General features: G+C 38.2%; 1 protein-coding gene across 4 annotated transcripts; it reads left to right on the top strand.

Moving 5' to 3' along the window:
• Positions 1-2699: 2699 nt before the first annotated feature.
• On the top strand, positions 2700-10865 carry LOC112569017. 4 transcript variants are annotated; one of them, XM_025246670.1, is made up of 4 exons: positions 2700-2747; positions 3616-3667; positions 5242-9098; positions 10295-10865. In XM_025246670.1, the coding sequence occupies exon 3, from the start codon at positions 5433-5435 to the stop codon at positions 6669-6671; it is 1239 nt and encodes a 412-aa protein (XP_025102455.1). In that variant the 5' UTR covers positions 2700-2747; positions 3616-3667; positions 5242-5432; the 3' UTR covers positions 6672-9098; positions 10295-10865. The 4 variants fall into 4 exon arrangements, with proteins under 4 accessions (XP_025102455.1, XP_025102446.1, XP_025102463.1 ...); XM_025246661.1 differs by lacking the exon at positions 2700-2747 and adding an exon at positions 2898-2979; XM_025246678.1 differs by lacking the exon at positions 2700-2747 and adding an exon at positions 3227-3247.
• The last annotated feature ends 874 nt before the right edge of the window (positions 10866-11739 follow it).

Raw genomic sequence — 11739 nt, 5'->3', positions numbered from 1 at the left:
AATTGTATAAATTAAACGACCCAGACGCCTGCCAATATGAATGGTGGGTAAATTTGGCCTTGCAATACCAACGACTAGGACTTATAAGATGCCAAGAGTTTGCACATCACCATCGACTCCCTTAGCCAACACCCTACATTCCGACAAGAAATCAAGGACGGCAACTTGGCACTCGAAAGACGGAGTGGTCCATAACCAGATCGACTTCATCCTGTTGCCCAGATGCTTTAAATCCAGCATCAATAAGTCACAATGAGGACATTGACAGGTTCTGACATAAGCAGTGACCATAATCTTCTTTTATGAGGAAGCTTTCCACCAGTGCTTGACAATTCATAAAGCGCCAGATCAAACCATACCTGTTGAAACGGTTTCTTGTGCCATTCGTTGCATGATTTTGTCGACTAGCTATCTCTACAGCTAAATTTTCTCCACTTCAATCATAACAAATTTGACAATTTCTCATCTTGAACCACTTCGCTACATTTTGGATTCTGGATCAGTGTGTATCACCAGCGTGGACTGAAACCTTCTGATGTCTTGTGAATTGTTGTGCACATATTTGTGTTGTGGTGATGCCTCTGCCAGCAATCTGTGTGTGCACGCCGGACATGGGTCAAAGTTTCCATGGTAGTCCAGTCCATTAGACAGGCTCAACTAGTCAGAGAACCGACGTATATAGCTGCTTTGTGTACCGACATTGGTCTAATGGCGATTTCAAATCCCAGCTACCAACACTTTTCTCTATATAGCTATGAGTGTGTGGACTGCATATGTGCATTTAAATGTGTGAGTGTGTTAAATTCTTGTTGAATTGGTATCACTCTTGTAAAGCGCATTAAGCCTACATGGGAATATAGCTATATATTAACATACTAATATTGTTGTCTTAACAAGCCTCAAGGTCAAGTGCAGGAGGAAGGCTGCTCAAATATCCCCCTGATTCGCTTTAATTTGCAGAATCTGCAAGACCCAAACATTATAAGTCTTTTTAAGGCCATGGTTCGAGGTAAATTCCCTGCACTTAATTTGGCGGCTGTGATATACCACCCTGCTAGGATCATCAAAGAGGTGCTACTGTCAACAGCCCAGGAAATGCTAGGAAGTAGAAGGAAAAAGCCCTGGGTCACAAAACATCCTAGATCTCTGTGATACAAGGACGGTTTGAAGAGAGAAAAGAATAAAAGCAAACCCGAAGCAGCTTCTAAATACAAAAAAGTGAATTGTGCCATCAGTAAAGGGATGAAGGTAGTTTGGGAGAACTCGACTGAGGGCCAATACCGGACCATAGAGGTGGCAGGGAGTGACAGCAAAAGGCCTATCACCTGTTAAAGGGATTGTAAAAGCAAAATAAAACTGCTTAGAATTTCGTAAAGAGTAGGATCAGTTTGAATCTCGTCTATTTTCGTGTCTGTTCATGTGGAAAAAGTTGAGTGTGTTATAGGATGCTGTATTTAATAAGAGAAATTACTCGGGACTCTTTTATTGTTTGCTTCAACAAAGTCTCATCCTCAGATGATGTCAACTCAATCCCAGGGTGAGCTGATGCAATGATATGGTTGGACATTTCTCCTAGCTATCTTGATTGTTACCACTAAAATATATATATCACTAAACCAACTAACGACACACCACCAATCACATGAGTTCAACTCCTAACAATGACCGACACTATCTCTCCCTCGCCAACGTCACACAGCACGCCACAGTCTTATCACCACCGTCACAGCCTTTACTATACCTTTAAGTGCTCTCACTGACAGATCAAGCCAACACCTCAAGTCATCAGAAACAGCAATGACCTTACAAAATGCACTGCTGTACTCAACTGATGGACTGAATATTGCAAAGACATGTAAACTTCCAGTTAAAGACAGATGCAAACATCCTTCAAAAAACCAGACTAGAACCAGTAAACCTGCACACCTACCAGTTATATGGGAGCAAAAAGAAAGGCGAACAATCAGGAGTCACTTGGCGTTAATAACGTACCGGGTGATAGGTTCAAGCAACAACGCTTACTGCTCTGTGCCAATGAGTTTGTGAACGCAAAGAATGGACGTAGACACTAATTATACCCCTTCCAAACACACACACACACAAAAAGGAAGCTGCATACAGTGCCAGAGCTACAAAACAATAAGCCTAACCATCAATCCCAAACAAAGTCGTGCTGATAGTTATACAGAATTGCATCAGCACCACCGCTAGCAAAAGAACAGGCTGGCTTCAGACCATGTAGGATCACGTACAGACTATAGCAGACCTTTAACTGTCGAAGCATGATAGAAGAGCATCTGTAGCATTAGCGAGATATCTACCACAATTTCATAGCCTTTAAAAAAGTTTCTGACAGCTTATAATCGAGTACTGTTTTTTGTATAGTCGGGGAAGATATGCCATTATATGTATAATCCTGTAAGTTGGTAAATAAATTTTATTTTCCTTCAACAACTCGACTCTGAGCTAGATGAATGTTCTCAATTGATCGCGACGTACTTGAGGGAAGCAACTCGTGAGAACACTCCGCAGCTGTTAAGTATAATACAATTTACAAGTTATAAAGACGTGCAATGACGAAGCTTAAATTTGGTGGGTTTTTTTCTCATTAAACGAGCAATTCCTAGTAAACTTCCACCAAATTCTTTGAAATATGAGCTTGAAGATGGAGTGCACAAAAAGTTTTTTTTTTACCCTTATGAATATTCAACAAATTTTTCAGGGCATTTTCTGGGATAACTCTTAATGTAAGTAATAAAAAATCATTTCTTGTCACTAAGACCTACTAAAACCCAAATAAAAGGCATGCTTAACAATTGAAGATTGCAAAAATTCCAACATTTTACATGTTAGAGACTGTGTTTTTGAGACAGCTAAAATTATGGCCCATTTTCGATCCTTCGTAAACAGCGGGACAAGTTAGGTTTTGCGAGAATGAAAAGGTGAAGGTCGTTATTTGGCGCAACATGGCGAAAGAAGGTAGTATATATATATTAGATTTGTCTAAGAAATATACAGCATGTGAGAATTCGATCTTCAGTGCTAGATGCTTTTAAAGATAATAGAAAAACAGAAGAGATTACTTTGAATCTGTCTGTGTCAAAAATAAAACTGAAACAATCACATATATATCTAAGTAACATGCATATGCACATGTCGGACGAGATCTTTCTAGTTTCCCATTTAGTCTGCTCCCAGCCTATCCTTTACTCACGCTGCCCTACTTTCTACATAATATGCATTAGAGGTTTGTAACTGTGCAGGTGTTACAGGATAAGTAGTTCAAAACTATGATAAATTTCATCATCGTCAGTCAGTATAATTTGGTCAGAAAATCGGAAGTGAATTGTTTTTGCTTTCTTGGGCAAATATTTATAGGATATCTAGATACCGTAAGTAACTGAACTAGAACATGCTTTAGAGATTTATTGCTTACATAAGCTTAAAATTATGACTTTGATATGCTGAAAGCCACACAATATTTAAGAAAGTAAGCATGCAGTTAATATCGTGTGTTCGTGTTAATAATGTTACATGTAACTGACTCTTCAGTTGTCATGGTTGAAGTTTAAATTTTCTAGTCAGAAGCATGTTTTCTTTCTCTCTCTTTTTTAGAGGGTGGGATCGAGGAGGCTGGGAGTTGGAGGGGCGAATGGGGAGGAAACAGGTAAGGTAATCGACTTATTTATAATGTTAATTACAAAAATTAACCCTTGCAAAAGAGTCAAATGTTGGTTATGTTCGTGATTGTCGTTAAAACAAAAACAAAAAAAATTCAAAAATTGTAGGTAATGCTAGGGGCTTAATCGTTAATTATGATTTAATCTGGAACTTATCTCCACTATGCACACAAGACCTTGACAGAGGATTCAAGTGTGTAAATAGCAGGGATACATGTCAATACCTAGGTTATTTTCTCCTGTGAACTCTTCCAGCTATTACTTTAGATCTACCACTTCAGTTGAGTAAAGCAATTGTTGTTGGTGGCATTAATGTTTCGAATTAGTGAAGTGTTCTCTAGCAGTTGCTGTTCAAATCTTTTTGATGTCTCTTCCCTAACTGGATGTGGTTGAGAGCTCATTTTTGTTTTGTAATAATTATATGTTTGTATCTTTCTCTTACACTTCCTCCCTTTCACTTTCCCTCCCATTCTATCACTCTCCATTTCTTTCTTCTTCTCTTTCTGTGTCAAGATCAATGTAAGTGACTTCATAATTTTTAAGGAAAAATTGCTCTTTGTTGATTTTCGTTGCGTCTTGTAACAGGTAAAATAAACATTAGAATAAAGAGGCTCCAAACAAAATACATAAACCAAATTCTGCTCTCTTCCCATAGATGAAGAGTTCCCAATCTGGGTTTTCCAGACCCGAGATAATATTTCAGGTGGTATGATAAAATAGTGGTTTGAGTCATTGAGTGATGAGTTACAAGTCATTACTCAGGCAGCTGCCAGTGTAGTAGATGGTTGTGTTGCATAGATAGTAGTCTCATTTTTATTTGATACAAAGAGGGGCATAACAAAATTAACATATAAGTAAAGTCTGGTATTTTTAAAAATCATTATAATTGATTTTTTTGAATAAATTGGAATCTAATTGCTCAATTTATTTTTGATTTTGTGCAATAAGTTAACAGCTTGTTTTTTATTTCATTCCCCTCCAGCATTTATGTGGTACAAAAATTAGAAATGAGAATATAGATTTTTATCTTCAAATAATGTCTTAGTACTTAGGGAGTTTGAATAGTAGTCATAACATGTGCATATGCATGCACACACACAAAAACAAACACACACATATATATATATCACCATATTGCGCTTTATTTATAACATAAGCAGTTTATACTGACATTTCCCCCCAGTTGAAGAGTATTTGTGTTTTTATTTGCTGCAGTGACCACTAGCATTCAGAGTGTACTTTTAAATAACTTCTTTCTTTTTCTTTTTTTTTTTGCTTTATATTGACCTGAATTTAGATTTGCAAAATCACCAGTTAACACGCTTGCATTTGAGAAGACAAACATCAGTTTCCTTCCATTTATTATAAACAGTCATTTAATCCCCTAAGATTTTGTTAAGAGTAATTTTTTTTAAAAACTGTATGCTTTCAAATCCCTAATAAGGAAAACATTCCATCTTTACTAAGATAATTATTCCTCAAAGGAGCTGAAGGACTAAGGCCTAATTAAATGTTTACTATATTCGGCTGTGATAAACGTTTATATTCTTTTTATTTTCAGATGTTAATAACTGTATTATGCACCACTGCACCATCTACGAGGAGAACTTCATCTCTGACAGTGACGTATAGGTGCATGCTAAGAAATGTATTGTTCTGCCTGTTGAGACTAGTAGAGCTTCAAAGACTTTTGACTGTCTCCCATCTAATACAAGCACATCTGACCTGAGGACAGAGATCCCATTAAGAACCATGTCACTGCATCCACCTTCACTGGCTGCAGATTTTCAAGAGGCAGGTGCAGACTCTGCTAAAATTGCCTTACCACATCAGCAGTCAGCTACAGTAAAATTTGGACAACATGATTGTTTAGACTCAAGTAAGCTAAAGACTAATGAAGGAGGTGTGGAACTGGAAAAATCAACAGGCAGCTTAAGGGTTTTTAAGCCCCATTATTACAATGCAGTCAAGCATAAAACTGCCTCAGAAATCTTGAGAAACAAGTTTGGAAATTTATGCAAGGACACAACACAAAAGTCAAGCAATGCTGCTTCTTTATCCCTGCCAGTTATATCGCAAAACGATACTTCATCACTTAAGATAGAGGGAGTTTTCACTACTTCAACCAGAGTTGCAAGATATACTTATAAAAGTGCTACATCAGGCACTTTATTATCAAGCTGCTGTCAAGAGGATGCAGAATCCACAAATGTCTCAGCTAGCCTTGATTTAAACACAATGCAGGGTATCAGGAGTGGTGATAAGGAAAGTGCTTCCTGCCCACTAAGTTCGCAGAGTGAACCATTGGCACTTAACAGCCGTCCATCCAAGCGTATTATTAAGACTCCTTTGGCACTTTTGAAACCATGGAATAAGCCTACACATTCAGCAGGTTTATCTAGGTCTTTGCGTGAGAATGTTAGAATGAAGCTGCTCTCAAAAAATATGCGATCACGTGCAGATGTTACTCATCTTGCAACAAATACAATATATACACCTGAAACAACGGATGATATGGCAACTTCTGGGTCAGACGCTGTGAGTGAACTGTGCTCATCACAGATCATATCATATAAGACTCGGTCAGGTCAGCAGGTTGAAGGAAAGATCCCAGAGCAGGTTTTTTCAAAAACTGAGGTGATTCATACATCTGAAAAAAGATATGGTAATGTGCATGCTGGATCAGACTCTCTGGCATCACAGATCATATTGTCAGCTCTGTTAGAGGAAGAAACTGAAGAAAAGATCGTAGACCAGGCTTCTGGAGAGACCGCTGCAGTTGAGGGACTAACAACTGTGAGTCAAGGCATCTTGAGCAACCTTCAGATTGGCAGCACAGATCATGGTGCATTATCAGTAATAACTGCCACTTATTTAGACTCAGACCATAAAGGTGTTGATCAGATTTTCAGCATGGACACTGATGTTGAAGTTGCATTTGATAAAAGGCGTCACAGTAAAACTGGAGCTTCAGATAGGAACTACCCGTAGCCTTTTACATCAAGCTCTGGAGACTGCAACTATTGTTGGGACAACACAAAAATCATCAAACTGTTCCCACAAAAATTTATGTCTTTCTTCTGAAGTAGCTAACAGTTCAGCATGTACCACTAGATGTGCTACACCATCTTCTTGCAGTAATAGAGCTTGTCTAAAAATAGTAAAATGCCATGAAAAAAAAGTTTTCTTTCCATACAATTGGTCATCTTATACTTCTTTGAAACCATTTTGCAGAAAAACAGAGAAATCTGTAACTAGCGATAAGAAAACTTCATCTCCATCCAAAACATCAAAAAACTTGACTAAACCAGAGCAAAGACCCACTTTAGTTAAAAATGAAATCAGACTCAATCCTAGTGTTGTTGCTGCTGTGTCTTCCCTTTTATTTAAACGTAAAAACATTCAGTTTGATGGTTCATTGAATGTTGGTAGTAGTGTTATGATTCCTGCTGACTTGACAAGTCAGCAGCAGCCAGAACTTAATGGCAGCAATGCGTGTCCTACCCCAACGTCGCCAGACTATGCTATTTCCTGTGAAGTCGGTGGCAGTGCAAGCCAGAGATCACCTGTGGAAAACAGTGTTGGAGATGCTTGTGAATGTCCTAATTTTCAAGTGTCCCCTGAGTCCTTGTCCACCCAGGAAAATTCACAGGTCAACTCATTGGTTCTCATGACAGAGCAGGGGCCAGTACTTTTCTGGATCAAAGGTCCTCAGCTAATGCAAGCAAATATTCGCCATGCTACACTGGCCAGCAATCACACAATGCAGCTGCAAAATAGTACTGGAAAGGTAGCTGGAATATTTTCTTATGAAGCCATTCAGCAGAATGAAAGCCAGTTAGCCATTCTGAATGATGCAGTTAAACAAGAGCCTGAGGAACTCATTGAAACAAATAGTTATGAAGAAGGCAGCCTATCCAATGGTCCTTTTGAGCAGGCAGAAGAATCAGATGAGGAAATCTCGCTGAAACAAGAGCCTAAAGATTTCACAGAGATGCATGACATCTTCAGAAGAATTTTGGCAGGATAGAACTGAGCCAAAAAGAGTGAGATGGTTGGTTATTCAGACTACATCCAATGAGTGTGAAATATTTAAATGTGGAGACCATGAATGTAATAGTACTCGGATGGAAAATGTGCGACAAACATTTTCTTGCTACTGTAGAATCTCTATGAGAGCAGCCAAAGTGTATGATGCCATGAAAGCTCATGTCAGAATGGAGAAATTAGATCCTCTGCTAACTAATGGCAGGCAAGTTCAAGGAGAGCACAAAGAAAAGATTGTATTTTTTCCCACTGGTGAGGATACATTTGACAAGTATACAGCTGTTCCTGATGATGAAGGGGATGCTAGTGTGATATTAAAGAGGAAACAAGATGATGAGTGTGAAGATTCAGCAATGAAAATAATCAAATGTGCTCGAAGAGATTGTGAGAAAGAAACTTGTGTACCTGGAAGTGCTGTTCTTATGCCTTCTGCCTCTTTTAATATCAGTCCTGTGCAGCAAGGAATTCAGGATGAAGGAAAAGAATTACTCTTTGACAAATGTGTGAAAAGGGAAGCTGTTGACGAAAAAGTGGTGAGCCATCAGCATTGCTTAATCATGAAGGATTTGACATATATTTAGAGACAGATGAGAGCACTCCAGCTGAAGGCTACAGTCTCAGTGATGTTTTTGGTCCACCCAGTAGCAGCATAAATAAACAGTGCAATAAAGATCATCTGAAGAAAATGATTGGAGATGAAATGGTAATGGACTCAGGGGGAATTTTGGATCACCAAAAGGAGGAACATATCAAAGCAGCTGTCAAAAATTCACGCAGAAATAAGCATGGGCTTTCTAGGAAATGTAACAAACCAAAACCCAAGTGCAGCTTGTGTACAACGGTTTCCTATAGGGCAAAAAAGCCTCAAGCCAGTCTTTCCTCAAAAGGATATTCATGCCCCAAGTGCTGCTTTAAGGCATCAGATGACCAGGAGCTGAAGGAGCATATAGCATTAGAACACACTGGAAAACCTTTGTACAGATGCCAGGATTGTCCTTTTCAGTTTTTCAGCCTAAGCATTTTTCAGAGGCATCAGAAAAGGCATAACGGCTGGTTTCAAATGTTCTGCTTGTGAAATGGCTTTCCAAAGTAATTCCCTTTTACTTGAACACAAGCAGCTGCAGCATACTGCAGCCTATTACTGTCCACTGTGTGTGAGTAAATGGGTGGGACTTGATGACTTAAAGAAACATTTGAATAGCTGCAGGGGCACATATACATGCTGTATCTGCTTTTGGATAGGAAGTACTGTGGAGCAGTTGAAAGGTCATGGTAGGCAATTACACAATCAAGAGCTCTTTGTCTGTTGTGCCTGTGGATTGAGCTTCCAAAACTGTACAGATCACACACAGCATGGTCATGTCAGTGATGGTAAGTTTTTCTCTGTAGCATGTTATGGTCATCTAGTTATTGAATTTCACTACTTGCTGATAGCTTTGTAGCAATTTGTTCAATTATTAAAGACTACAGTTTTTAATTCAATAAATTATTTTCTCGCCAAAATTCATACTTATAGCTTATTATTTTTACAGAGGTTTCTCGCAGAGATCTGCAGTTATCCCAAGTTCTTTTTTTTATAAACATGGTCACTTAACCCTTTTATTTTTTTTTTGGTTGTTGGGGAGTTGAGGTAGTTTCTTGGGGCCAGTTTTTTTGTGACGGCAAAGCCCAGTTCGTCTCCCGCATTGCCTTACCTTTTCCAATCCTTGATGGAGTTTGGTACCTGTTCGCAACAGCTGGGTCAACTGGGGGAAGTTCACTGTGCCACATGGGTATTGAACCCATGTGCCACCATGTTTGGATGTCATTCTTAACTCATCTGCTTCCCCAGTTAGGGGAGGGAAACAAAATTCAGAGGATGTGTATTTAATATTTATATATCAACACCTCTACCTAATTAGGTAAATGTTGATGTATATAACTTATTAAAAAGGGAAGCAACATTGATGTAAACTGAAGTGTTTTTTTTTTCTTGTGATCATTTGTATTACTGATTTAAGTTATCATTATAACAGTGAAGGAGACAACAGCCCAAGTTTCTCAGCTGTCATCATCTTCCCTTATTATTTAGACAGTTTTTATTATGTGTTTTTCCATACACTAATTTTTATTTCATTTTTTCATAATTTTACAACCACCCTGCTTAACTAGATCTAAATAAATCATTGGCTAGCCTTAGATTCATTTCAGGTCACAGCCTCAGCCCTTGTAAAAGCATCAAACACTATGACCACAATGACAGCTACATTTCTTTTGTAACTTCTAATCCTCAGTGGAACATTGGTTACACTACTCTAGAAAGAAGTAAAACCAAGACTGATGTATTTCCTACTTTACAAATACCAATGATGTGACCTTGCCTTACCTGGCATAATTCTTAGATGCTAATTTACCAATTAATCTTATGATTTATGAAGCATTGGTAGTTGTATATCTTGTCATGCATGATTTAGGACCAAAGCTTTTATCTTCTGATTGTGTAAGCATATAAAATGGCAAAGTTTAGGTAGTATGTGCAGTATTGATTGCATTGTATCTTAACATCAAATTATGGCTTTTTTTAACAGCCTGTGGTCTTCCAGATATTGTGGATTCAGAAAAGTTTGCTGTTTACATGAAAAGCAAAATGGTAAAGACAAGAACTGCAAGTTCAATAACAGAATGATGCTGTGCTACCTGGCTGTTTCCTTGCAAACTGCATCTAGGTGGTGCTCAAGAATGCCTTTTAATAGGGCTGACTTTCCTGCTGAAGTGATGGTGTAATAAGTCAGTGAAAGATGTCTATTCAGAATTAAGCTGTCAAAGGACAATCTTGAATTCCAATCGCATAACTTCTAGCTGTTTTTATGTTGTATTTAATGTAATTGTTATTGATCAGGTGATACAGCAAGATGGTAAAATGAAAGTATTTTAGAATATTTTTTAATATGAGTGTGCGTTATGAGAAATGTAAACACATCCACAGTTAAAAATGCATGCGTGTACAAAGGACCATACCAATGTGCTAGCAACATATTTTCAGTTATTTTGATTAATATAACAAATTCCATCAACAACAAGCTCCAGACATTTACCAACTGATGCCTACGCCATGTTCTGGGAATAAGATGGCCTGAAAAGATCTCCAACAGCTGCCTGTGGAAAAGAACCAACCAGAATCCCACTTAGCCAAGACATCAAAAAGTGCAAATGGGGCTGGATAGGACATACCTTGCGCAAAACCAGCTGACACCATTGCCAAGACGGCAATTGACTGGAACCCTCAAGGGAAGAGGAGAGTTGGGAGACCAAAGCAGACTTGGAAAAAAACAGTAGAGAGCGAGGCAAAGGACATCAGAGGTCCAACTGAAGTGGGCTGCCCAAAACCGGGTCCGTTGGCGAGGTGTTGTTGCGGCCCTATGCTAATCAGAGGAGCAACAAGGAATAAACTAACTAAACTGATTAATATAATTAATGTGTTAGTATTTGTTTTTAAAGGAGTGAAGTGCTCTTTGTAATAAAGGGGATTTTGCTTTATTTACATGAATTTGTGACGCACCAGATTTATGTTTTTTATGAGAATATACTAGACAAAAATTATAAAACCATGCTACAAGTGGTTTTAATAAATTATGAAAAATAACACAACTAAGTTGCATTGTAATGACTGCTTTTGTGTTCTTTGCTTTTAATGGAAGTATTGGTGCATGTCAGCCAGACCTGAATGCATTTACTAATGGAATGGTAGGGTTAGTGGAAACACCCATTTTATAAACATTGATCATATGATAAATTTTATAGGGGTAGGAAAAGGGACAATTTTATAGATGTTGCAATGACGCAGAGTGAATACCATTCAGTTACCTACTGAATATTTTATGTCACCATGAGAAAATATTTTTGAAAATTTTTTCCAAATGAAACAAAAATACAGTTTTGTCAGAAATGGTGCACATATTTTTTCAGTTTCCCCGATTGTGGGTGATCCAGTGGCACAACGGTGCCTGTCACCAACATAGCCCTCATTTTGGGC

Source organism: Pomacea canaliculata, linkage group LG1 (genome assembly GCF_003073045.1).
Source record: "Pomacea canaliculata isolate SZHN2017 linkage group LG1, ASM307304v1, whole genome shotgun sequence".
Lineage (NCBI taxonomy): Eukaryota > Metazoa > Mollusca > Gastropoda > Architaenioglossa > Ampullariidae > Pomacea > Pomacea canaliculata.
Note: the sequence above shows the minus strand (reverse complement) of the source record. Positions and strands in the feature narration are given on the sequence as shown.

Excerpts from the sequence above, each read along its gene's own strand:
- LOC112569017 (XM_025246670.1), top strand. The coding sequence starts at position 5,433 with ATGTCACTGCATCCACCTTCACTGGCTGCAGATTTTCAAGAGGCAGGT.